Source organism: Monodon monoceros, unplaced genomic scaffold (genome assembly GCF_005190385.1).
Source record: "Monodon monoceros isolate NGI ecotype Baffin Bay Population unplaced genomic scaffold, NGI_Narwhal_1 Super_Scaffold_16, whole genome shotgun sequence".
Lineage (NCBI taxonomy): Eukaryota > Metazoa > Chordata > Mammalia > Artiodactyla > Monodontidae > Monodon > Monodon monoceros.
In genome coordinates, this window is record NW_021703772.1 from 56,831,500 (window position 1) to 56,857,183 (window position 25,684).

General features: G+C 52.3%; 4 protein-coding genes across 5 annotated transcripts in view; all 4 read right to left on the reverse strand.

Annotated features, from left to right (window-relative positions):
* Positions 1 to 431: 431 nt before the first annotated feature.
* On the reverse strand, positions 432 to 4,175 carry HOXD8 (homeobox D8). Of its 2 annotated transcripts, none has more exons than XM_029224664.1 (2): positions 2,271 to 4,161; positions 432 to 1,897 (listed from the first exon to the last, which is right to left on the reverse strand). In XM_029224664.1, the coding sequence occupies exons 1-2, from the start codon at positions 2,827 to 2,829 to the stop codon at positions 1,602 to 1,604; spliced, it is 855 nt and encodes a 284-aa protein (XP_029080497.1). In that variant the 5' UTR covers positions 2,830 to 4,161; the 3' UTR covers positions 432 to 1,601. The 2 variants fall into 2 exon arrangements, with proteins under 2 accessions (XP_029080497.1, XP_029080498.1); XM_029224665.1 differs by having other exon boundaries at positions 1,183 to 1,894; positions 2,271 to 4,175.
* A 4,123-nt stretch (positions 4,176 to 8,298) lies between these two features.
* Positions 8,299 to 11,060, reverse strand: HOXD9 (homeobox D9). The gene is made up of 2 exons (XM_029224663.1): positions 9,630 to 11,060; positions 8,299 to 9,282 (listed from the first exon to the last, which is right to left on the reverse strand). The coding sequence occupies exons 1-2, from the start codon at positions 10,417 to 10,419 to the stop codon at positions 9,041 to 9,043; spliced, it is 1,032 nt and encodes a 343-aa protein (XP_029080496.1). The 5' UTR covers positions 10,420 to 11,060; the 3' UTR covers positions 8,299 to 9,040.
* A 2,362-nt stretch (positions 11,061 to 13,422) lies between these two features.
* Positions 13,423 to 17,135, reverse strand: HOXD10 (homeobox D10). Its single transcript, XM_029224658.1, has 2 exons — positions 15,767 to 17,135; positions 13,423 to 14,400 (listed from the first exon to the last, which is right to left on the reverse strand). The coding sequence occupies exons 1-2, from the start codon at positions 16,719 to 16,721 to the stop codon at positions 14,123 to 14,125; spliced, it is 1,233 nt and encodes a 410-aa protein (XP_029080491.1). The 5' UTR covers positions 16,722 to 17,135; the 3' UTR covers positions 13,423 to 14,122.
* A 5,731-nt stretch (positions 17,136 to 22,866) lies between these two features.
* Positions 22,867 to 25,684, reverse strand: part of HOXD11 (homeobox D11) — a 7,938-nt gene continuing 5,120 nt past the window's right edge. Inside the window, exons 4-5 of the mRNA XM_029224603.1 lie at positions 25,125 to 25,667; positions 22,867 to 24,388 (exon numbers count right to left, since the gene is read on the reverse strand). Coding sequence (XP_029080436.1) covers positions 24,153 to 24,388; positions 25,125 to 25,667 — 779 coding nt within the window. The 3' untranslated portion in view covers positions 22,867 to 24,152. The remainder of the gene's footprint in view (positions 24,389 to 25,124; positions 25,668 to 25,684) is intronic.

Below are 25,684 nucleotides of genomic sequence, written 5' to 3' on the forward strand. Positions count from 1 at the left end.
TCCCTCATAAAATGGCAGCTGTAGGAGCAGCCTCAAATAGAAAATGGGTATCTTGTTAATAACAGATCCCAAACCCCAGCATCAGCACCAGCTCAGTGGAATAAGCTGTGGTGTAACCTGGACTCTGGGTTGTTCCCCACTGGACCTATGACTCCAGTCCTTTGCGAAGTTCAAAGCTTTCCAAGTATCTTATCAAGGTTATTTAGAGCAAGATGAAGCTGGGATAGCCTAGCCAGCCCTCTCTGGAATGAAAGAGAGGCCCCCCTCCTTGCACTGATTTATTTATTTTTACAGCAAGGGTGCACATACCCCCCCCTTTTAAAAAATCAAGTAGACGCTTTAGCAGGATGTTGCCTTCACGTGAGCCCAGGCGATTGTTCCTGACTCAGGAAAAGGGTTATTAACGGCGCTCAAAGACACTAGCTCTAGAAAAAGATTCATTTCTTTTATTAAAGAGCTAGCTATGTTCTGCAGTGGTTGTTTACACTCGGATTTTTCTGCGTTTGCTCTCAAGGATTGTTTCAAATAGGTGAGGCCAACCTGGAGAACAGCAGAGGACGTACCAACCGACATCTGAGACATGCACAGCAAGTTGGCTCACAATGGGCGTGCAAACAGAGCGAAGGGAATACAAATAAATATGGCACCTCCTCAAAAAAACGGAATCACAGCGGCGGCCACAGCACAGAGACCTAGCAATTTCAGGCAATACCAAGCACAGTTCAAAACGAAAGCAAGTTCAGAAACAAGAGGCGTTCCACAAGGCGACTTGCCAAAGTAAAAAGTATATGAGTGAAAACGTTATAATTGGCTTTTCAAGTATTCATTCACTCTAGATGATTAAATTGCCATAATTTGTATAAACTATAGAAAATGATTAAATGTCAACTTTGACATTGTCCTGAAACTTCTGTCACTGGCCCAACATTTTCCCCAAGTTTAAGGAAGCTGCAGAGCCAGGACTACACATTACACTCTTCAGCTAACATGTGCTTTTTGAATATTTGGCCCAGACTTTTTCCCAGAGATATTACATTTACAAAATACTCAAAGAAACCTTTTAGGAGTAAACAAAAGGCACCCGAACCATTCATTATAAAAGTAGAAAGAAAAATATAAATAATACATTTTAATCAAATAATATAAAGTAAATATTCTGCAGGCATAATTTTTTTAAAAAAATTAATAGACTTCTTTTAATTTACTCACCATAAAGAAAAAATTTTAAATGTTCAAGTGCACTTGTTTGATTAATAAAGCATTTTATATTCAATTATTTAGTGCTAAACATTAGGAAGTTTACGTTGTTGAGGCAAAATCACCAGCTCAGCCATTAAAAACTACCATTATAAAAATATAGCTACAAGGTCAGAATCAAATTACTCTTACATAGGACAGCTCAAGGGCTGTTCCCGTACGACACTAGAAACTTTTTTTAAACACCCAAATCCCTCTCAAAGCGCAGAAACCTCAAGAGCAGTGACATGAAGGTAGCTTGAAATACAGGTAAAGTCCTTTCCAACAAAGAAAATAGGTGGTGTTCACCAGCATATGCTGATCATTAGTTTCAATAATCTGCGGTAAAATTTTAAAGGTGGAAGTTAATTTGTCGGGCCTTCGGCTCGGTCTTCCTCCAGCTCTTGGGCTTCCTTTTTGGTTTCCCCATCCTTCACCTCCTGTCGGGAAACCGGGAATTTGTCCTTGTTGTTCTCCTTTTTCCATTTCATTCTCCTGTTCTGGAACCAGATTTTTACCTGTCTCTCGGTGAGGGCCAAGGCGTGGGAAACCTCGATTCTTCTCTTCCTGGTCAGATAAGGGTTAAAAAGGAATTCCTTTTCCAGCTCTAGGGTTTGGAATCGACTGTAGGTTTGTCTTCCTCTTCGTCTACCAGGAGCTGCTGATTAAAACAAACAGAAAAAAAAAGGAAAATAAATGTTTTAAAAATGTAATGGTGCATCTGCAGGTTGCTGAAGGTTTCTGGAACGGGTCTAAGGAGTGAAATATACACAACTCTCCTTAGGTCTGATATATATATAGGATGGGCAGTCAAGAGGGGCAGAGAGAACGTCTTCGCAATTATTCTGTCCCCATCGTCTTTACATGGTTTCCACTTAAAATAAAAAAGTTTATCTTACTTTATAAGAGTCACTGTAAGCTACACAAAAAGGAAAAGGAGAGGGAGAGGAAAAGGGAGTTTTAAAGCTAGAACGTGAGATGAAAGCAGATTTCTCCCCCTCTGCCCGCTTAAAAAAAAAAAAAAGCATCCCAACCTTGTGGTCTCATCCAGGGAAACATTTGAGAAGGAGACGAGCTCTGATTTAAGTGGTCTGGGTCCTCGCCAATATTACCACTGGACGATTTACAGTCAGGATATTGTACCAGCTCGGCCTCTTGCTGGGTCGTAAAAATCGGCTGTCTCTGTAAGTTATCGTATCCGTAAAACTTCGCGGGCTCCCGGTGACAGGCAATCCCGCCGCAGGGGGGAGGCGGCGGCGGCGGAGGCGGGGCGGCCTGGTAGGCTGCGGCCGGGCTGCCCCCTCCGGGGTGGAAGTACTCCTGGCTGGGACCGGGGCCGCCCCCACCACCGCAAGCCGGCCCGGCAGGCGGCGGCGACGGGTGCGGGTGCGGGTGCGCGTGCGCCTGCGGGGGCGCGTGCGGGAAGCCGGCGGCGCTGTTGCCATAGAGCTGCAAGGCGGCGGCTGCGGCGGCGGCGGCGGCGTGGCGGCCGCCGACCTCTGGCGCGAAGTGACAGTCGTAGTAAGTGGGATTGATGGCCTCGCCCGCCGCCTTGTACTTGGAGTACAGCGGGTTCACGAAGTACGAGCTCATCGGGGCGGCGGCGGCCGGGGGCCGAGGAAGGGCGGCCCCGGGCGGGCGGGCGGCGCGGAGCAGGCAGGGAACGCGCCTCAGCGCGACCGCACTGCCGCGGGGGCCTCTGGGGCGGCTGCTGGCGCCGCTGGGGCCGCCGGGCTACGTTGCTGCTGCCACCCGCCCGCCCTCGCGTCGCCTCTGAGGCCGGGTAGCCGCGGGCCCTCGGCTAATGCGCGCTCATGCTCCGCTCTCGCGCCCGCCGCCTCTACCTCGCGCCGCCTCCCTGGCGGGTCGCGGGGCCTCACCCAGTCCCCGCGTTCCACCGCCCGCCCGGCCTCTCCCGGCGCGCGCCGGCTCGGCCTCAATAAAATTGCCGACGCCCCGGGTGACCTGCCCCGCTGCCTCCACTGTTTCCTCTCAGGCACCAGGCGGCCCTGCAGGAGCGCACCGGACAAGAAAAAAAGTACGCCCGGCCCACGGGGACACTCTTTGGCTTCGGTTTACAAACCCCCGCTCTGGAGGGAAAAGGAAAAAAACACCCTCTGCCCGCCGCCACCTCTCACCTCGCCCCCCCCGCAGCCTCCTCCCACCGCTCTCGCCGCCGCTGCCGAGGCTGCCACCCCGGTGCGCCCCGGCGAGGCATTTTCGCACCAAGCCACTGCTCAGAGACGGAGCGAGATGGACGCGAGATAACCGCGCGGAGGGATCCGTGCGGAGGCGACACTGTTGCACACGATGGACGCGTCACAGTGGCTGGGAGATGCCTCCGCCGGCCTTAAAGGGGGCCCATAAAGCCGCACTGCCAAGGGCTCGCCGTGCCCCCGGGGGCCGAGGGAATGCGAGCCACGGCCGGCGGGGCGGGGGCGCAGCAGAGCCTTACACTTGGCGGGGAGGGAGGCAGGGAGGACACTCCCAGGAGGCTGTGGAGCAAATGACTCCCTCCCCGGTCCCCTGTAGCAGCCCTTCAGAGGCTGGCTGTGGCTTTTGCGCCTTTGGACACGCGGGCGCAGCCCAGGGAACGAGGGAAAGCCGTGTAGAAGATCCGGACCGAACATTTGCGTTAGGTCCTATCCAAGTAATTTGATTAAAGGCCACAAGGGTGACCCCCAATACCTTGCATTATCAAAGCGAATCTAAGCCCTTCTTTTCCAGCCGAGCGGGCCTTGTGGAAATGAGATGTACATTTACCCTTGAAGCACTGCACGCCTGGCTGAGGCTCCCAGGTTAATTGATATTTAATGGAAATCATGCCCATGAATATAGTTTCCATCATTTCACCCTCGATAGACGTCAGTACCAGGCGCAGGGGGGAGGCTGAAGAATGTGGCGGGGCGGGGGGGGGGAACATTAGCATTGCTGAGGGAGTAAATAGAAAAGCAGACAGAAATGTTCCAAGGCGGGAAGGGAGGACTCACGCTGAGGTGGGTGGTATTTCCTCGGGCGAGACGCACGACTCCCGGGTCTCAGCCCCTGCGCGGAGCGGACCTGGGTAGGCGGTGGCCCCGGGCGGAGCACGGGGGACCGACGCCCGCGAGTCCCCGCAAGGAGCCTCCGGGCCGGCGTTCGGATCGCGCCGGTTCCAAGCAGCTGCAGGCGGCGCGCGTCTTCGGACGATTCTAGTTCATCCAACAAGCCGGTGAAGTTACCGCCGAGAGCGGGTGCCGGGCTCAGCTTTAAAAGTTACCGATCTTTCCAAAAGAAAAAAAAAGAAAAAGCTCGCTCTAGCTTATGAGCGATGAGGAAGAGGAACGTCCCGTGTCATGTGGGGAAATCGAGTGTGAATCGGCAAAATATTCCTGATTTTAGAAACTCGCTTTGAAGCCGCTTGGCGTTACACCACCGTTCACCTTCTCTTCTCCACATCTCCCACTCCCCCCTCCCGTTTTCATGTCCAATAAATGTAATAGGTCTCTACATTTGAGTGCGTTTTCCTTTGCCTATTTTGCCTTTTTCGTGGGTTCTTTGGGTGACTCTTTTCCTTGGGATGATCCATTGTTGTTGAGGGCGACAGGCCCACCGGCCTTGGGAACCGACCTCAGAAACACTCCCGAGCCCACCGAGGAAGCTCCAGCTAAAGCTAAAACACACCTCCCCGGCTTTTCACGCCAAATGCGAACGTCTAGAACCCCCAGACGGCTCCCAAAGGTGCAGCAGGCGAGTGATTTCAACTACCCCTCTCTCCTTGTGGGGTGGCCCAGCTTGTGAGTGAGCTCCTGAGGTCAGTCCGAGTGGACTGAATATCATATTTTGCAAATGGAGAAAATAAGGTCGAGATGGAAAGGCATAACAAGATAACGTTTAAGACTCAATTGTTTCTACAGGGAATAGCTGAAAATGGTTAAGGTAAACGGATTTCTAATGAATCAAATAATAAAGGCATGCTTTGTTTAACTTTTAAATTAGCAGGGAGTGCAAGGAGGCTTTTGTTGGAGGCATGGTGACGGGTAAGGGTTTCTTGTTGTTGTTTTCTGCCAGTTATCGCCAGGTAAAATTTCCTTTAAATCCGAAGGCGAACGAACTGATTCTGACAGTTAACGATTTGTACTCCAACCTTGCAAGTACCCAATTAAAAGAGTATTATTTTCAATAAAGCCTTGGAGTGCAATTGTGCCCTTTTATTTCACTGTTTGGCGTGTGTGCGTGTGCGTGTTTAAACCCTCGATAGTGGGTTTTGGAATGGAATGGGGGAAAAGAAGAACAAGCCTAGATCTCAATAATACAAGGCACCTTCTAGAACTTTGTGATTCCTGGGGCGGGAGGGCGGGGAGCGAAAAAGAAACACTACAGAATTCATTCCTATGCATTCTGGCCTAATTAAGAAAACATTATAACACAACATTTCCTCCTGGGACAAAACACTTAGTTTTTTGGGGTTTTTTTTCCTTCAAGCATTCTGTTTATAATCTGAATGGGAACAGAGTGCGATTAACTTCGTAAATAAAGATGTATGCTTTTACACATTTCTGTTCTGATACAATGCATTGACTTACCATAACGTTTTATAGTTTCAGCTGTGCCGTAGTCCAAATTTTCTGAAATCCTAAGCCAAAATTTTATAAGTAACAAACCCTTCCGGAGAATTTAACAGTGCACATTGCTTCTTTTTGCTTAAATTTATCCTAATTTGGAATTTAAAATAAGATTTTAAGTATCTTTAATCAAAACCTTCCTCCGCAACTCCAGCTTTACTATCACAAAGTGGAGCAACGGCGCTCTCTAGTGGCCAAATGCCATCTCTGGCCGACGGAGCTTAACTTCTCTTTATTCGACACAAGCCATTTCCAATCTTGTTCTTTAGTTTGACTGGGGCTTGGATCACTGACACTAATAATGCTTCATCCCTTTGTCGACGAGTCAAGTGCAGCAAACAGGGGCTCCTGAATGCCAAAGATATTTGGGCTCCCAAGAGCTTCCAGTAGTGTCTTTTTCAAAAGCTTCCAGCCCTTCTTTTGCCAGACACAGTAAGTCCCCATTCTGTAATCTCCCACAATTATAGGATGGGCTAGATTTTTAAAAACCACAACTTTCTGAATATCAACTGCAACAGGCCTGTTTTTTTCCCCAATGGAGCCAGGGACTTCAAAAACTAAGAAATTATAGAAGTTACATTTGTTAATTTTTTTTCTTTTAAAGCCGTTACACTTAGCATTAAATCGTGAATATTTGCTTCTTTAACTTTGTAATTTTAATGCTTCAGGCCCATTTCACTGGACAATGGAGGGGGGATAGAAGTCAAATTAAAAGCTTTTTGCCGTATCTCTGAATGGCTGTCTGAAAAGGCCCTGTTGGGCGGTGTTCACTGGAACTTCTATGCACAATAAATGAGACATTAAATTTATATCAAAAGTCACATAGTGAAGTGAATTGACTAAGCATTCCACTTGGTTTTTTTTTTTAAAAGCCAAGACTTCAGTCAGTTTAGGTATTTCCTGAGAGGTTAATCTTTTTTTCTCATTTTCAAAAATTCTTTCCTCTAATTCAGCTGTAACAATTAATTTTTCTATAAGCAAATATGTATAATTTCCAACAATATTTCTGCTACGAGGTTTGCAGTTGAGGGCCAGATATTTTTGTGAAAGGTCATTTAAGTAACTGCATCTTTTCCCGCCGACCATGCGGCTGGGGGACGCTCGGCCTAAGTAAATGACCCAAGATCACTAACTCTCCCACCCCCAAATAACAGGCCTATTTTTCTCTTTTTTAAGGTACAAGCCAGAAGGCGGCCATAGTCAAATATTATTGAGAGCCACCCACCGGCTACTTCTAATACCCAACCCATTTAAAAATCAGAAATATATCGTCTCCTCCTTCCTACCGCCCTCCATTTTTATTCCCTAGGTGCTCACACCTCATCCGGGGGTCCCAAGCCCCTGCCTTCTTAGTCCAACAGAGTCCTGTTTACATTTTATTGTCCAGATTTTAAGACCCAGTTTTGTCTGCATTTTTCCTTTCCTCCCACAAACACAAACATCAAAATGAGATGGTTTCAAAGAGAAGCGCCGGGCTTGTCGTAAACTCATTACCTCCAGACGTCTCGCCGGCTCGATGGCTTTATGACACCTTGTCTCTTCCTGTTTTCAAAGAGCCCAAGGTATCGGGTTGGCCGCAGGGGCGGGGGTACGCAGCACCTTCTGCCGGATCTGGGCCTTGGGTTTCCCTCCCAGCCCCCCTCTGCTTTTCCTTCAAGTCCCCTCTTTCGGCCGGATCCCCCAAAACTCTGCCATCGCCCCCGCCTTCCGCCCAGCCCAGGCCGCCCGGCGCCTGCCTCTCCGGCCTGCAAAGGCTGGGCTGGGCCCGATCCTTCACTTACAATGACCTTCATTTTAGCCTCTGAACGCGGCCCTCAGAGGGCCGAGCTGGGGGCTAACAACACAGAAACTGGGTAGGGGGAGGGGCAGCGGGGTGGGGATAGCTGCGGAGGAGAGCCTTGACCATTTTGATCTGCTAAGGTCACTTTGGGGCTCCCGTGCGGAGGAGCGGAAGCTCACGGTCTACCCGGCTCAGCCCTCCCGGAGCCAGCCAGCCAGCCCCGCGGACCTGGAAGAGTTGCCCCAGAGTGCAGAACTGGCCTCTCCCTGGTTTGGAAACAGGGTGTCGATGGCTGCGACTCCATGAGCAGAGGGAGAGGTGGGGCACGGTATGTCAAAGCCCCAGCGAGAGGGTGCCTGGCTTCTGGAGCCCGTGGGGCCGCTGGCACTGCTGCAAGGCTGACACTGGGCCCAGGGCACAGAGTTCGCAGAGGCACTGGAAGCAGGCTAGGCGGCCAAGGGAGGACGGCCAAGTGCCCCCAGGGGCCGGGCTCAAGGCTGGGTCTGCCCACCCAAAGGGAGACTCAGAGGCACATCAGAGAGACCTCTCAGGTGGAAGGGCCCCGGATTTTTAGCAGCGTCTCCTTCCCAGGGATAGGGGAAAAGTCCCATGAGGGTGACATTTTGCAGAGAGCCGGAGAAAGCAAGCACACAATGTTCAGGGCCAGCGTCTGGGCTCCATTTGATCAGGTCAGCATTTATTGGTAGGAAGCGGTAACATTTACAACTGGTCCTCAGGCAGGAGCCGGGAGGGCCTACACCCGCGGCCGCCCACTGGAGCCAAGTCCTCCCGGGGAGAGAGCGGCTCCTCCGGTGCCCTGAGAAGAAACCCCCGACCCACCGGAGACCCTGGGCTCCTCTCTCGGCCTCATTCCAGGTCTCAGTGGAGGGCCCGCGGGCTCCCTGAGGAAAGTGGGCTTCCGTAACCGGTGGGCAACACGGCCGGGGCTCAGCCTAGGCCGGCTTCCTCATTGTCGTCGCTCTGCCTTCGCTGTCGGAAGTGGGGTGCGCTTGGCCCCTGCTTGAGCAGCGCTGGGGGCTAAACTACAGCACTTTTCAGAAACATAGGGACATGTACACAGGAGAGGGCTCCTCAAGCCGGCGTGCACTCACAAAATATAGCATTTCCTAAGGAACCAAAGGGACAGGAAACAGGGGAGCGGGATAGGGCAACACCCCAAAGCCACTTGGTTTCTCCAACACATAAGCGAGCAAATACAGTCCCCCAAATACCTCACAGAAACCAACCACACAGTCACTTCTACCTAAAAAAAAAAAAAAAGGCCGGGGGGGGGAAATGTCCGAATCGCTGGAGAACTTCTGGAAATCAAGCACGCACACACACACACACACACACACACACACACACACACACCCTCTGCCACTGCAAAGCCGAGCGGTCCCACCGGCGCCGCGCCGGGTCAGTCTCCTTTGGGGCATTTCTCCTTGCTCATCTTTTTCATTTTCATCCTACGATTCTGGAACCAGATTTTGACCTGTCTCTCTGTGAGGTTCAGAATCCTTGCCACCTCATAGCGCCGGTCCCGGGTGAGGTACATGTTGAAGAGGAATTCCTTCTCCAGCTCAAGCGTCTGGTATTTGGTGTAGGGACAGCGCTTTTTCCGGGTGGAGCGAGCGTGGATCCAGTTTGCTGCGGGGTTGTCTATGAAGAGGGGTGTTTGGAGAAGGGGAGTGAGGGGCGGAGGGGAGGCAGGGAGAGACGACAGGGTGGGGGAGAGAGGTCGTTAAATTAATTTCACCAAGGATGGCTGCTTTTCACAACTTGGGGGGAATTATCATAAAAAGCCTTAATGCCCGCGCTCTGTTTACCGTACAAACCGCGCGCCCAGGGTAGGTGGTTATGGGAAGCTTTTTTATGGATGCGTGTTGCTCGCCTAGGCTAGGGTAGGCGTCTAGACGTTTTTATAGGTTAGTAAAACTATCAGTTTTGCACATTCAAGCCTTACAGGTTTCAGCAATAAATCAGAGGGCAATTTCTTTTGCACTTACTTGGGTCAAGTTGCTGCTGCGGCGGCTGCGGCTGCTGCTTCTCCTCCTCCTTCAGCGGGCAGCCCGGGCTCGGGTGGTCGCTGCGAGCCGAGGGCTCCGATGAGCCGCCTGCCCCGGACCCAGACCCGATCCCCGCCCCAGGCCCGGTTCCCCCAGCCACTGCTGCCGCCTTGTCCCGCAGGAACGAGTTGCACGAGAACTCGGGGCCGCCGCTCCCCTGGGACTCCCGGGCCGCGGAGCACTCAGTCCGTTTGGAGGAGGAAGACGAGGAAGTGGAGGAGGAGGTGGAGGTGAAGGTGGTGGTGGCGGCGGTGGCGGCGGCCGGTGCCGCTCCATTTTCAGGCTTAATCCCGTAGTGGCGCCCGTTGGGTGGACCGCTGGGGCCAGGGCTGGGACCGGGGCCCGGGCCACCGTCGCCTCCGCCACCGCCTGCACCGCCCGGGAAGCCGGACAGCGGCTCCATCCAGGAGCGCATGTAGCGGCCGGGCTCGGAGGCGGCGGCGGCCAGGGGCGGCGGGGGCACGTATGGGTGGTAGAGGCCGCTCATCGCCGCCGCCGCTGGGGCCTGGGTGGGCACCGCGGACCACGAGGCGGAGAACACGGCCGATTTGGGGGCGAAACTACACGAGGCAAACTCGGCGGCGGCGGCGGCCGGGCTGTCGGCCACACCTGCGGGCCTGCCCTGCGCGCCAGGCCCTGGAGGTCCGAAGCGCGCGGCGAACACTTCGTCGCCCTCATGGCCTATGAGCGAGTCCACGTAGTAGTTGCTGAGGGTGCCACTGGAGGACATTTTGAGGCGCCGTGCGCTCCCACCCAAGGTTACACTGCCCGCCGCCGCGCCGCTCCCCGCCGGCGCCCGAGCCGCCGACTAGTTCGCAGGCTGCAGCCTCCACCATTGGTCGCGCGGCCCACGTGATCATATTTACCAATACCGGGAGTAAATCAGTCCGCTAAACTGGGGGCTGCTGTGATTTAAAAAAAAAAAAATCATCAACATAAGCGCGGCAATTAGAGCCCGCGGGTCCCGACCCGTGCGCCGGGCTCAGCCCGGCCTGACTCGGCCAGCCCGGAGGCGGCTGGGACCACACGCCCGATCGCGGCCGGAGGAGGCGCTGGGGACTATTTGTTCCCCACTTCTGGCCGCACTCGGTCTTGCAGTCCCGAGCTGGTGCTGCCTCCCCAGTGCCTGGGCTCCGAGCTACCGGCCGTGCGTCCTGGGCGCACCCAGCACTTGGCAGAGCCCAGAGTAGCCCGGGCAGGGAGGGAGCGCAGAGCCGGTGCGGCCCGAGACAGGACGGCCTTCGGAGGCGGCCCCCCTGGCGCCCGAGGGGAGTTCTTCTCCCCGTGCCTCTCTCCCGACCCAAACCCACCCCTCCCTACGCATACCCACACACACGCTCTCTCACAGCTTGTCGTGTTGTTTAAAACAGGTGGAAGACCTCTGTAATGATATTATGCCTTTCAATAAAAATTTTATGAGGTGTATTTGATTATAGATTAATGTGTCCCTAATAAAACGGACGGATGGAGCAGCTCGGAGGGCCCCCTCCCCCTACCACACTCACACACGCGCGCAGCCACACACACCCCCGACGTGAGGCTGAGCACACGCCGAGGCCCGAGGGGTGAGCTGGGGCGGCCTGGCCCGTGGGCTGGGCGTGGCGGCGGCCACCGCCCGGGCTGTCTGCCCTCGGAAGTGTCCGCAAGCTGGCAGTGGGCACCGCGCGGACAGTGGTGGCCAGGGTGCCTTGTCTTCTTCGGGACTTCTGGAAAGGTCCTGGAAGAGAACACGCCATCGGGCAGAACACAGATTGTAGAGCAGGCCCGCTCCCACCCGCTGCCCCCTGCCCCCGACTCGCCTCAAAGAGGCCAGCATCTCCCTGGGCCAGGCCGATTCCCATGGTTCCCACTTAACGGCCTCTGAGCGGATTCCGGATACGTCTTTTAAATGGTTTGGTCCTTGGGCTACTCTCTTAGGAATTCTTTCTTTCTTTTTTTTTTTAAAGCCTCCAAAGGTAAGGCTGGGCAGCCTTGAATCTGAGGGAAATGCCCATTGTCACTCCCAAATCCATGGTACAGAGCCTCGGAAGCCCGGCTGGGAGCCGAGACAAAAGCAGCCGGGCCGCCGGCGGTGGAGGATATATTCCTCGCTCTACAAGCTGCCCAGCGCACCCTTGGAGGGCTCCCAGCCCACCTCGAGCACCGGAAAGGAAGGGGGGAAATGGCTATTTCTGGCCTAATCGATTGCCTTTGCCAATGGCTTTCTGATTTTATTCCAGAGGAGCTGCCTTTGCCTGTAGCACGGGTGTTCCTCCAAGACATGGCCCCCTGTCAACAACGAATGGTGCTCCCCACAACGCGGGGGGTAAACTGAGAAGCTAAAATTGCCCTCCTCTTCTGCCTAACCAATGGAGGTCTGGGCAAATCTATGCCAGTGTTCCCAACCTGGCACTGAGGCACAGCCATCCCTCTTCCACCCTAGGAAATGGCTCCCCTAAAGGGTTCTGTTTTGGAACTGGGAAAGACTCTTCGTTTTCGGGAGGAAGTTTAAAACTCTGAATAAATACTGAGTCTCCCAAATACTCCTTGGATGAGGGTTTTAAGGCTCAGACCCCCTAAAAAAGGGGACAAATGAAAAGGACGTGTTTTGTGAAGCTGCTTGAATCTATCGGAGACCCTCTGAAACCACAGTACAACATGGGGTAACGAATTCTCTGTCAGATCATCCCCCCCCAAGGCCTCTCCTCTCTTCTCCCTGGCCAGACTAAAGTCGACCCTCTTGGGCTGAGGATCCTGCAATCTATCTATCTATACACACACACATACACACACACACACACACACACACGTGAAAGCTGGCTGGAGTTTTCTGAGCCATGGTGGTAGCTGGAACATTGGACTTCATGGGAAGTCATATTTATCTGTAAATTCTCTTTCGGTCACCCTTCGTATATTCTCTTGCCTCCCAGATACAATGGCTCCAACCAGCATTTTGTAATTAAATAGGGGGAGGATTAACTGGGGAAAACCTTTTCTTCTTTTCAAAAATTTTTTCTTGTAGGCCACCAAAAGGTAATGACTGAGCATAAAATCCTTCCACAAGGAAACCAGGGCAACGTGGGATGGGAAAACTCAACCATCCTCGACTTCACTTTGGCCTGGCTGTCTTGCGCTTGGGATGGGGGTGGGGGTGGGGATGGGGATGGGGATGGGGGTGGGGGTGGGGGTGAGGGAAATGGGGGCTGAATTGGATCCGATGCAATGCTAAGTTGCTGCTTGTCCTTGCTCCTGTAATGGAGGCCTGGCGGCTTCCAGGTGGGCAAGACAGATTTCAACCCAGCCCCTGATGATGGCACACCAGCCAGAAATCTCCAAGACTCCACTGAAAGCATTAAAAATAACACAACCAAAACCAGAGAGGAAGACACACAAGTGGGGAGCTGCGAGGAAAATGCGGTTTGGGCACAGGCTTAACTTACCAGGCTGAGACTAGAGGGGAAGCTCACACCCACTGACAAATCAATTATGTTACTATCATGGGGGGAGGGGGAGAGGGGACCCTCCTTCTTCCCAACTAGGAAAACAGTACACACAGTCTGGATTATCACTCCCCTGACCACTGCCAAATTTCAGCACCAAAGACCCCCTTCAGCTTTTCTCTCCCATTTCCCCTCCCCTGCTCTCTACCACCCAGTCAACTGCCCCAAACAAGCAGTTTAACAGGAAGACAATCTCACCAAAGTCTTTCATTTCCACCGTAACATATTTCCATTTCAGAAAGCAGAGGGAGTACACTCGTTTCCAGAGTTTATTGCATTATACATGCGACCAGAACATGCACAGAAAGGACAGGTTGCTGTTGTACTTCTACCAAACCATAGATGCACCACAAGGGAAAGGCTACAAGGCAAATTCTCAATATTCCATCTCACCAAGGACAATTGCTAAACTCATTTGCAAAAAGATACATTGTAATGTGCTTTTTTAGTCCCTCCCCCCAAAGCTTGTGGGTTTTCTTAATCTTTTTAAAATATATATGTAAAAGTACTTTTAAGTACTGGATGTACTCAAAACACCATGAGCTCATGGACTAACCACACACACAGACCTTTTGTGTTAGGAAAAACATGAAAAAGTCACATTGCTGGATGGACGAGTGGATTGATGGATGCTCTACAGTTCCAATAAGTTAAGACCCAAACGAAAATTCTCAGTAATAGTTACCCTGCATTACGATGAAAAAAAATAATAAATTACATGTGCTAGTTTATATATATATATATATATATATATATATATACTCATAGGGATTACAGATCACTTGCAGCACGAACAGAATGACCCCAAAGTCACATTCTAGCAGGAAACAAAAAAAAACAAAATCAAAAAACAAAGAGCAATGAAGGTTTTGTGTCCGCCTTCCCAGTCCTCCAGCACTCGGCCCTGGAAGTCGGTGCCCCCTCTCCGACCCTGGCCTCTGATGGGCCTCGGACCTAAGAGAAGGTGAGGTTGGCGGTCAGTTCTCGGATCCGGTTCTCTCGGCTCATCTTCTTGAGTTTCATTCGGCGGTTTTGAAACCAAATCTTGACCTGCCTGTCGGTGAGGTTAACGCTCTTACTGATCTCTAGGCGGCGCTCGCGGGTGAGGTACATATTGAACAAGAACTCTTTTTCTAATTCCAGCGTTTGGTGCTTAGTGTAAGGGCACCTCTTCTTTCTGCCACTCTTTGCAGTGAGCCAATTGCTGGTTGGAGTATCAGACTTGATTTCCTCTAACAAAATTAAAGGGAGAAGAAGAAAAAAAATCAAGAATTTTTTTTTCTCTCAGTCTGTTCAAATGTACCCTTGGCCATGACCCCTCTGGCAGCCAGGCCCTTTGGGAAATGCTGGTATTACACATTACTCACATGAAGTAGGCCCTGGAAGGGATTTGTAAATGATGCCAGATTAGTTAAAATACCCCAAATGACACGATGGGTGGGTACTCTTGCCCTCTGTGTCAGTGTTCCCTCTCTCTCTCTCTCTCTCTCTCTCTCTCTCTCTCTCTCCTTTCTGACCTGCACAAAATATTAGTACAATAGTAAACTTTCAGGATCTCACCAGCAACATTCTAAGTGATCATCTTACAACAGGACTAGAGTGGAACAAGCAAGTCACAGCCTGACAAGCCTACAAACCCCACTGCTTCCTCAGATCCTCATGTCTGCCACTTCTTTCCCACTTCTCCTAGGCAGGCAGGGAGCCCCGCACAGCCAGGTTTATAGGTACCAATTCTCTTTCAAAAGATAACCGAGTACACCTTCTCCGCCCTGCTTGGGCATCGTTGTGTGCCCAAGAATTTCCTGAATTCTTATGCCTTCTTGCCCCCACACAAAAACATTCTCCCAGAAATGTAGCTCCTTGCTGTGGCCCAACTCTGAGCACTGGGGGAGAGGATCAGGGGCAGAAAAGCCAGAGCCCCTGGCTCTTTGCCCTGCCCAGCCCTCAGGCTGGCCCTGCTGGGTGGGCCACACACATTCCATTCTCTCCCCCTTCTGCCTTTGCCCATTTTGCAAATGGATTGCAAAGCTTGAGGCACTTTCCCCAGACAAAGCCAAGGTTACCTAGCTCCGCAGAGGCAAGGAGCCCTGCTCTTTCTTCGGCCCAAGCACCAACCGGCCCAGCTACCTCATTCCCCTTGCCGCCCCCAAGCTCGCAGGATGCGGGGTGCATACACTTGAACACGAACACTGTGCCTTGGACCACCTTAAAATCATCATTGGGTGAAAGGCAGGGCTGGGACTACAAATCTGAGCAGGAGAAAGGAGGTTCTGGGGCCGTGTTTACCAGCCGCAGGTCTCATTTGCGCTCTTTTGTTGCATTTCAGGTCTAGCTCAGGAAAAATAAACCCAGCAAGCCCTTCCTCTGCCGGGGCGCCATCAGCGCGGGGCCAGGAGTAGCCAGGAGGGCGAGGGCAGCGCGGGAAAAGCGGAAACCATCTCGGGACTAAGATTGCCCCTCTAAGAGCGGGGAGGAGTGGCACTTGCCAGTCGGGGCCCCAGGCTGCCGGGTTCGGCACTGGGCACCCAGGCGTTCCCTCTCTCTGCCGGGTTCCCGGGCTGCGCGCCCCGCTGGGGTGGCAACTCTGCTCATACCGACCTTTGCTTTCCTTCTCCTGTACTTCGGGACTGGACACGGAGACCTCAGCCAGGCAGCTCCTCTCTTCTGGAAGGCCGCCCTTGGCCTCGGGGCTCTCCACCTGGGAGACTTTGGCGGGCTCCTGGCCACTTGCGGGCTCGTTCATCTTCTTTTCCATCTGCAGCTGGGCGGCCGAGAGCTGCGGCTTGCCCGCGCCGCGAGGGTTGAGCTGGAGCATGACTGTGGAGCTGCCTTCGGGGCTGTTATTGTACTCTTGGGTTTTCCCGGTGGCGTAGGTCTGACTCAGTCTAAAATATCCAGGGACAGGAACCTCAGGGTTCTCAACGGGACAGGACTCAGGGACCAGCCTCTGGTACGAAGGGACCTCAGCAGAAATGAGTTTGTTGCGCTTATCAGAATACATGCAGCAATTGGATTCTTCCTTAATGTTGGTGGTGAAGGAGCAAGTAGGGACTTGCTGTGTAACAGGTTGCTCTATTCGACAAGATCTGTTCGGGTCTGTCCAACTGTCTACTTGAGGTATATACGGATGCACATTCATACCCATATTTTGGTGGTTCACTTCTCTTTTGGCCAGAGACGGGAGTAGTCCACAGGTTTGCATTCCATAGGTCCCCATGTCTGCGCTAGGTGGTGGCATGTACATGCCGGCGCTGCTCGAATAAAAACTGTCACTCCTGCAGGCACTGATCAAGGAATCTACTAAAAAAGTATTAGCAGCAGGAGAGCTGTTGGGAAAGGACATTTTGGGGAGGAATTTGAAGAAGAGAGATTGTGTCCTTTGTAGGCTGACATCTCTACGAAAACATTCCCCGTGTAATTGTGGATGCCTCTGCCGACCACATGACAACCAAGCCAATGAGATTTGAAAATGGCCTTGAGCCACAGCCTCCTCGCAGGTCACGTGCTCCAGAGCCCGGCCAGCCGGCCGCGTAAGCACGGACAACAGCGACATCTACTACGCGCCCGCGATAGTGCGCGCTGGAAACAACCGGCCCAGCACTCTCCGCCGTCCGCCAGCCTCCCGGGGCTCGCTCGGCCCGCCCGCCCCACTCGCGTCCCCCACTCCAGCCGCTGGGCCCCGCAGGCGGAAGGAAAGGCTCGGCCCGAGGGGTCTCCGGGAGGACACACGTAGGGAGGGAAGCCGGGGCGCCGTGGCGCCAACACACAGAAGCATTCTCCGCACACGCCCAGGCAGAAGGCGCCCAAGAGGGCCAGGGCCAGGGCGGGGTTGGGGGCCCAGCCTGGTTCATTTTGTCCCAGGCAGCCTGGGAAGGTGAGTTGGATTCCCCAGGCTCTGAGACATACCACCCCAGGGGTCCACAGTAAAGAGCTCTGGTGCGGAGACGCGGCCAAGATATCCTGGGGAGCGGAGGCGAGAAGGGCCGCGAGAGCCGAAAGGCCACGCAGCTGGCCGGCCCCGCGGAACCCCGAGGACTCGGCCCGCCCGCCCCATCCCCCGGCGCCTCCGCGCCCCGGTGGGCTACCCGAGCCTTCGGCTCTCCGTGGAATCACACCCCAATCTCTGAGGGTCGGGCCGCTGGGAGCTTTCAGCCCGAGACAGTCCCTCGCCAGCAGTTCGCTATCCGCGAAAGCATCCCCCGGGCTCCCAGCGGAAGAACTAAACCAACTAAACAGAGGATTCCTTCCCCACACGCCCTGATAGTAGAGGGCAAAGAGGAAGGAAGAGAGAAAAGAATGTTTTCTATGAAAGGAGGAAACTCTCGCCCTCAGACTCCAGAAGTTTTAGAAAACTGACTGGGCCAAGCAGGAGAGAGAGAGATGCAAAGGTGTCATTTGGTTCTTCTGCACAGAAAAATGTTTTCCTTTTATGGATTTTGTAAAAGCACTGGTTTCTGACAAGTGCAAGGCACAAAAGGTTGTGGAATTTATTAATACATATTAAGAAGAATCAGGGTGATCAATAAAATTCTCATCTACATTCTTGGGCTACTTGGTAATTTTCTGGCTTCTGAAGGTTTTTAAAGAGTTATACCCGCTGTTGCCACACACGGGAAGATATTTTATTAACAAATCAATTGAGACTTTGTAAAGGATAAGATTAATAGTTAAGATTTAGCATAATGGCGTTTGCTTTATGAATTATTGAAAATTATACTATTGATTTTTCCCCTTCGCTGCTAACCAAGAAGGTCAATTTTTGTTTTAACACAAATTGTCAAATATTAAAAGCTATACTTTTGTCAGAAGTTGAGTTTTATAGTTTTGGACAATTCCTGAAAGTATTTGACATGATTCGATTCTGCTTGGGTAAGGGAAGGGAGGGAAAAAGGAGGTGGGGAAACCTCAGTCCTCTGTTTCCTTTGGTGAGGGAAAGTTCTATAAAGAGGATTTCGTCTGGGGTTGTGGTCAACCTCATTAAAAGAACAACCACCAGCACCACCATGGAAACTCAGAGTTTTATGAGAAACTTCCTCCCTTGTTCTCTGGTTGCAGGCGGTGAGCGGTCCTTCGGAAGCCGTGGCCTCCGGGCAGCAGCAGGGAGCTTTAACCTTGATTTCCAAAGGCTTGCCCTAGACGAGGGACCCTGGCTAGGGTGCTGGAGCCGATCCGGCTTCCCGGATCCCCTTTCCTGCATCTGCGAGAGGTAAAGGGCCCTGGAAACTCTGATCGTAAACCAGTTCTCTGTCCAGGAAGGCATCCGTGTTTTCTTCTCCCCACACTAGTCCTGTCATGGGCTGGCCTTGGATTTCAGGCCCAGAGACTGAACTTGTGGGCAAATTGGGTTTCTGCTTCAGCAGAACTTTTTTTTTTTTTTGGAACCTGATGCTCAGCCTACTGGGGGACATAATAGCCCGCTCGCTCCTTCACAAAGACCTTTCCCAACAAACTCTTTGTCCACCCCTCCCCAAAAGGAATCTCCCCTGGCCTGGTGGAAATAGTCGTTGGACATTATTATCGGCCTTGGGACAGCTTCGGCTGTCCCCTCACAGTGCCCTCGCCCAAACAATAACCCCTTTTAAAAAACTCCGCAGTGGCAGTGAGACAGACCTTTTAAACCTTTACGCAGCTGTTCAAATACAACATCATTGTCAGGTTAAAAGCCTGGCGCCTCTAACTGCTCTGGCTGCGGGATGCCGCGGATGAAGCGGAGGTTTAAACATTACCTTCGGCAGGGGTGAGTGTTTTTAAGCCTGGGGGTGGGGGAGTGAGGAAGGCAGGGAAGAAACCCAACTTTTGACTCTAGTCTGCTAAGGTCCTGTTCAAAGCTAACAGCCACTGACTAGCACCCTGAAATTTGCTTTCTCTCAAGGCAGAGATCATGATCTCAGCCACAGCTAAGCATGCCCAGGGCTGGACAAAGTGCCCGCTGCACACGCTCGTGGCAGGCACCCTGACGCCAGCCTGGCGCCCCAGCACTGTCCTCCCTTTGCTTGTTGGCCAAGGGAGCTGCTGGGAACGCCGTTGTCCAATTCTCTCTATCACACAAGAGAGGCAAGAGTGTTCAATCTAATTGAGAATTTTATGCCCATCAAATACCCTTTCATAATCTTTATTTATACATGAGTAAAACATCAAGCTAAAACCCAGCGATTCCTCACCGAACGGGTAGGTCTGCCATGAGCCAGGACAGGCAGGATCTGCCTTCCGAATGTGGGGGGACTTTGTTTCAGCTCCCTGTGCCTTCAAGCTCAAAAGTCACTCCCACATTGGATTTGGTTTTAAATAGGTCTTCTTCACTCACAGGGGAAAAATGTGTATCAGATATAATTTTGGATCTATTATTACAAAATTCTCTTTTATTCTTTTTCAAATTTCTGTCTTCAAACCAGCTCCTTGAGGCCAGAGACTGCCAATATTTCAGAGAGATTTTATTATAAAAATCAAGCAAAACAGAAATAATACAAGATAATGATCTGAGCCTGGGAGGATGGAAAGTTTGCCTAAGACTCTAAGGCTAAGATAAAGCAAATGGAATGAAAAAGCAAGGCTTTCAAGGCCAGGCTTTATTTTGCTTACAAGTATTTAATGCAGCTACATAGCTGCTGTTTTCGATCATCTTTAGATCAGTTAGAGCAGTTACCATTAATAATAAATCAATATTGCACAATAAAGGAGATGAATATCCACAATTGTACCAAGACATCCTTCGCCCTGGCACAGTTCTTTCCAGAGAAAAATTAAAAGGGTCGCTTTAGCAAGAAATTAGCATTTGTAATTCAAGAAATGGCTTGCATCTTTGCTCTCCTGTCACCGGGAAGAAGGGCAGCGGCCCTGGGCCTGAGTGGACCTGGGGCTAGGTTCACCCTGAATTTGGGCCCTGAGTGGCCTCTCAGGGCTGTGCCACTTTTGGGGGGCAGAGTGGATGGGTACAAATTTTAAAAGCTGCTTCCTCAGAGCACCCTTCCAGATTGCACCGTGCATCTCCCAGCCAATGTGAAAAGAAATCAAGGGGGCAACTGGGGAGGCTAGAGAAGCCACCACCAATGCAAAGAGGGGTCTAAAGAGACATGCAAAAGGACCAGCAGTCTAGGGACCTCTTCCCTTTGCAGACACAAAAGACTACTCCCAATTTCCCTCCACTTCAGGATCTGAGACCTCAGCGACTCAAGACATGTGGCTATGCTCTATGAGCCCCACACGCTGCGAATGATCAAGAAGGGTCAGGTCTGCAGACCCCAGAAGTCCTGATCCAATTCCCTGGCCTTTTTCAGGCTCAATTTGGGCGCTGCTGAGAGGAAAGGAACTGCAGATTGCTAAGCATCCGTGGTCTGGGGGAGGCTGCCAGCCAAAGCCAAGGGTCCCTGAAAGGCCACAAGCACCCCCACTGGAGCTGCCTAAAGAGGAACGCAACGACATTTGGGGAGAGGGCCTCACCCCACTTGGACTGAGGCCCGGGTTAGGCTCCCGGAAATGTCGATTCACAATAGCTAAGCTGGACCCATGGTCAGACAGGCAGGAGCCAGGGTATGCGTGGGGAACATCAATGCCTCTGGCTGGCGCCTCCCATAGGGTGGGGAGACTCATGGCCCCCAGCCTCCACTGAAGCAGATGCCAACTCCCAGGGGTGGACCCAGAGTCTTTGGTCCAGGGCCTGGAGGGAGGGGGCAGAGACAGCGGGGCTGAGGAGGTCCTCACTAATTCCAAGGTTGCATGTACTTACAATGAACTTCGGGAAAGGAGGAACTGCCACCCTTCATTTTGGAACTTCCCTTTTGGACGGCGGATGGTGGCACAGGCCCTCCGCAATGTCAGGGGCTTTTCAGGGTGGGAGAGGGGTCGAGGAGGGCACGCAGTGAGAAAACTGCTTCCAAGAGCTTGTGCCAAAATCAAACTCGGCGCTCAAGGCCAGCAGACGGCTTGGAAGGCTGGCCAGGGTTCTGTCAAAAGCAAAGCTCGTTTGCTTCAAATGCATTCCCCATTCCACGACGCCTTGAAGTTTAAACGTTTCCCGGACTGCCTGACTTTCCCCGCAGCCACATTAGCCCAGTCTGGCCCGGGAGCCCCAACTCAGTCCTGCCTGCGCCTCCCGGTGCTACCGGTAGCCCCGAGCGCCAGGCACGACCGGGGGTGGGGGGATTCCTCGCGCAGAACGACCCGCTAGGTCCCCACGCGTCTCATTTTTCTGAGACCACACTCAGCTAAGTTGCCGGCGCCCTGATCTGTCTTAAACAAAAGCCTTTTAATCACCCCAGGCGGTCGGAGAGCGTGCAAGGAGGACGCGGTTTTGGGCAGGGGTGGTTCTACCCTCCTATGGCTCTCCACACTCAAACCACCAAGAAAATTGACTTCCGTAATTTAATTAACTCGCAGTGGCATGACCTATTTTGAAATGCACATATTTGTCTTTTAAAACCCTCTCCTCGACACCACCAGGTTATACCGAGGTATTCTTTGCAACAACTTTAAGAAGACAACGATTAGGTTATCTCTTGTTTCAGGAATCTGCTCCGGTTCCTCTGGCTTTATACAACTTCCCAACCTCACGGCTGCTTAGAATAAACAAACATCAAACACCTCCGCGATTTCTAACCGCTATTAGAATCCAGTATTGGAAAGATATGGTACCGCTGCCTCTCCGACAAATGCGGCTTCTGGAACGTGAGCACGCCCCCGTGTGGCTCTCCAAGGCCAGGCAAACGCGAAATGGTATCTCTAGGTTCGGCTCTCCTACGGTGGTGGACATACAAGCTTGCTACATTTAGACGCAGTTTAAAGGAGAGAGAGAGAGAGAGAGAGAAAGAAATAAACCAGTTTTAATCTCCTGGAACGATCACATTACTAGGGCACTGACACTGTAACGGATGCCTAGAATTCCAAACAAAGGAATCCCCCTCAGAACGAAGTTATTCCACTGTAGGCTTTGTTTCTATTGCATCTTTAACCAAAGGTTGAGGGACATTTTTGGAAACAGTATAAATATATTTTCTTTTGTTCCATATCATAGGAAGTGCAATAATTTATTTAATAGGGTGACAAATTTTTTCAAATATAACGAAGTAAGTCTGTAATACCTTCCTTTTTCAAATACCTGCTTTTAAAACCTCGGTTCTTCGTTAGAGCTAAAGGACTGCTATCTATGACTCCCCCCACAAAAAAACCCAAAACAATCTCAGCATTTCCTAGCTGTATTAAAAGCATGCTGGTAGACATTTTAATATAACCAGTATTTTTAAAAGCAGTCAATTGCTATTGAATTACACAAACGTTTGAAGGGAAATTAAGGTTATTGATCCTGAAATCAGGAATTGGCTTAGATTTATGGTGAGCCCCCGATATGATTCTGTGTGGTCATAAACGTGTGTGTGGGTCTGGATGTATGTGAGCATGTGTGCATGACAGTGGGTGGCAGTTGAATATCACAGAAGAACCTTAAGGCACCTAATTATTCAGAAAGGTTAAAGGTGATGACCTTGACATTTTGGAAGTTCAAAGGCATACACTTATGCACTTATGTTTTTCCTTCCCCCCAAAAGCTTTGGTAATCAAAAAAATTTTGCATTTGGAAATGCATGCCCCCTTGGAAGATGCATGGGGTGTTGTGCCTCTTATGGATTTATTTTTTGACTTTGAGCTTACGAGAGGTTACGAGTCATAAGATTCACTTTATTCTTTTCAGAGAAAGAGAAGCTCTTCTCACTCTTCCAGTTTATTGCACATTGCGGAAATCTCCTTTGGGCCCACCAGAAGGTGTATAATATAACCCAATTAAGCTGTTTAGAACTTTGGCTTTTATGGTGTTGTCTAGACAGTTCAAGGTTTTGTAAACAGCCTGGCCTGGCCCTGCAACATAAAGTGCAGTGCGGCCCCTACCACATTCTTTACCTTGAAGCAGTAAATGTGGTGAGAAGTGGATCTGCAGCCCTCGGCCCTATTTCCAGGGATGAGGGGTTACCTTCTCTGCTCCAGGCCCGTGTGACACCAACAAGGACCCAGGCCCTCTCCACCCACTGATACCTTCCCTTTAGCAAACTTTTTTTTTCCCAATGACAGGTTCTAGTTTTAATTTCTTCTTTTAAGGGACCCTTCCTCCTTGACAGCTTGTTAAGAGTGAATTTGGATCTCCTAAGCAGTTTTTTTTTTTAAGTTTCTTTTGTTTTTTCAGGAATTCCAAGTTTACTACACTGGGGGTGGGGTGGGCAAGGAGATTTGTTTCTTAGGTTCCTGCTGCCCCAACCTCATGGCCTGAAGAAGGCAGCACCAGTGTGGCTGGCTCACGTCTTCAATTCAGAGATTCATCCCTAAAGTGATTTTTAATGCCAGTGCAGCCTAGAAAGGATGGGAGGGAACGACTCTTATTTTAGCGGGATTAAAAAGCATTTCACTTGATTTTCAGTTGCTTGGAAGGGAAGGTTCTGGCCACTAAAATATCCTAATCAGACACTAAACTTCTTCAAAGAGGAAAATTCATACAGTGTATCGAAGCTGTAACCTCCATTTTAGTAGAAACCATTTATTCACACAAAAGACAGTGACCCATGCCTTGATACGACAGACCAAAGGTACATTCCCCAGAGTTTAAATAATCTGCATTCACCAAGGGGAAGGGATTCGGTCCCTTAAACTCAGAGCAAAAACAAGCGCCTTCCAGCCCCTCGGCCTAACTCTCTACAGATCTCACAGCGTGCCCACGGGAGCTCAGAGAGAGGGAGGGAGAACAACAGCGCATTGGCGGTAAAATTGTAAAGGGACGTTTGCATTTACCATTTTCCCCTTATTAGGATCCGTTCGGCCAAGTCCCCGACCTCGTCCGCAGGCTGCAGTGGTCGCTGGGAGGTCCCGAGTTGACCGTGGGAAGGAATCGTGGAGTTCCACAGAGAAGAGGCGTCATTAAACCCAAGGACATTGGGCCTGCCCAGGGCAGGCTGGTGGGGAGGAGAGTGGGTGAGTGGGGCTCAGGGGAGAGAGGTGCTTCCTGGAGCTCTCAAAATAAGGGGTTTCCAGTGAAATACTGCAGACGGTCTCTGTTCAGTTTCTTTTCTTTCATTCTGCGATTCTGGAACCAGATTTTGACTTGCCGGTCAGTGAGGTTGAGCATCCGAGAAAGTTGGAGTCTTTTCTCTTTGTTTATGTACACGTTAAAGAAAAACTCCCGTTCCAGTTCGCGGATCTGATACTTGGTGTAGGGACAGCGCTTTTTTCGGGATCGCTGGGGGGCCACTGCAAGGCAAAAAGACCAAGAGGTGAGAGAGGCCTTTGCCTGCCCACCCCCCGGCCGCCCGCCCGGGCCCGCGAGAGGGCCAGGCCTCGGCCCGTTGGGGACGTCCCCTGCTGCCGCTGAAAGGCCCTGTCTGCGTCGTGGGGGATGATATATGGGCGGTCACAGTAGAGAGTGCGGGCGTGGACGTGTGTTCACGCCCAGACACACACACACACACACACACACACACACGGCCTGGCATCGAGGTGGGGAAGCAGAGGGCGAGGCAGGCTCTGAGCTGGACTCGGAAGGGAGAGAAACACGAGCGCGCCGGGCAGCCAGCGGCTTGGATAAAGTCCAGTTCAAGCATCAAACTCTCCCCAACCCCCCACCCCACCCCTTCAAAAGCAGGAGGCTCGAGTGTCCACACTCACAAATTGGCTTAAAATCTCTCCTCCCTTCCTCCCTCCCTCCATGGTCTCTAGGACCAATCCCCCTCACCGCACGCACAAAACTGGGGGAAAGCTCTCTGCAGCGATTAATGTCCTCATCGAAGTCTACCTTAAGCCCACCTAAATTGGTTTCCTATCGTAAACACGCTTTACAACGGCCCGGGAAATCTTATAGGATGTATAAACCCCTTCGAACGCTTATAAAGTAGCACATAAAACTGCGCAAGCAGAGGAAGGCCCCCTCCGCCCCCCCCCGCGCCCGCGGCCCCCGAACCCAGCCGCCCACCCCGCGTCCGGTGCCTACCTGCGCCGCCGCTCTTCTCAGCCCCCGCCTCCCCTGGGGGCACCTCGCCGTCGCCGCCCTCTGCCGCCCCCTTGGGCTCCGAGCCGGGGTTCGTCTTGGCGCAGGGACTTCCCCCGCCGCCACTAGCCGCCGTCTTGGGGTTGCTCTTGTCGGCGGCGCCCTCGGGCTGCGGCGGCGCGGGCGGCGGAGCGGGCTGCGGTCCGGCGAACGGGGGCCCGGGTGCAGCCTCGTAGAACTGGTCGAAGCCCTGCGGCAGGATGCCGTTGCGGCCCACGGCGCTGTAGAAATTGGAGGCGACGCCCGCGGGGCCGTGCGGCGGCCCGGGCGCGGCGCACACCGGCTCCGGCGCCTTGAAGAGCACATCCGGACGGCGGCCCGCGGGCGGGATCAGCTCGCGCTGCATGGCCGCCTCCTCGGCCGCCGCCGCCGCCGCAGCCGCCGCCGCCGCCGCTGCAGCGTAGTAGGGAGCGTAGCTACCGGCGCCGCCGCCGCCGCCCCCGCCGGGACCGCCGCCGCCGCCCCCGGGCGCCGCCTCGATGTGCTCTTCAAGGCGCCGGAGC

Excerpts from the sequence above, each read along its gene's own strand:
- HOXD8 (XM_029224664.1), bottom strand. The coding sequence starts at position 2,829 with ATGAGCTCGTACTTCGTGAACCCGCTGTACTCCAAGTACAAGGCGGCG. Across the intron at positions 1,898-2,270 it reads TCCCTGGATGAGACCACAAG|CAGCTCCTGGTAGACGAAGA; the intron begins GTTGGGATGCTT and ends TGTTTTAATCAG.
- HOXD10 (XM_029224658.1), bottom strand. The coding sequence starts at position 16,721 with ATGTCGCTGTTGTCCGTGCTTACGCGGCCGGCTGGCCGGGCTCTGGAG. Across the intron at positions 14,401-15,766 it reads ACAGGAGAAGGAAAGCAAAG|AGGAAATCAAGTCTGATACT; the intron begins GTCGGTATGAGC and ends TAATTTTGTTAG.
- HOXD9 (XM_029224663.1), bottom strand. The coding sequence starts at position 10,419 with ATGTCCTCCAGTGGCACCCTCAGCAACTACTACGTGGACTCGCTCATA. Across the intron at positions 9,283-9,629 it reads GCAGCAGCAACTTGACCCAA|ACAACCCCGCAGCAAACTGG; the intron begins GTAAGTGCAAAA and ends CCCTCTTCATAG.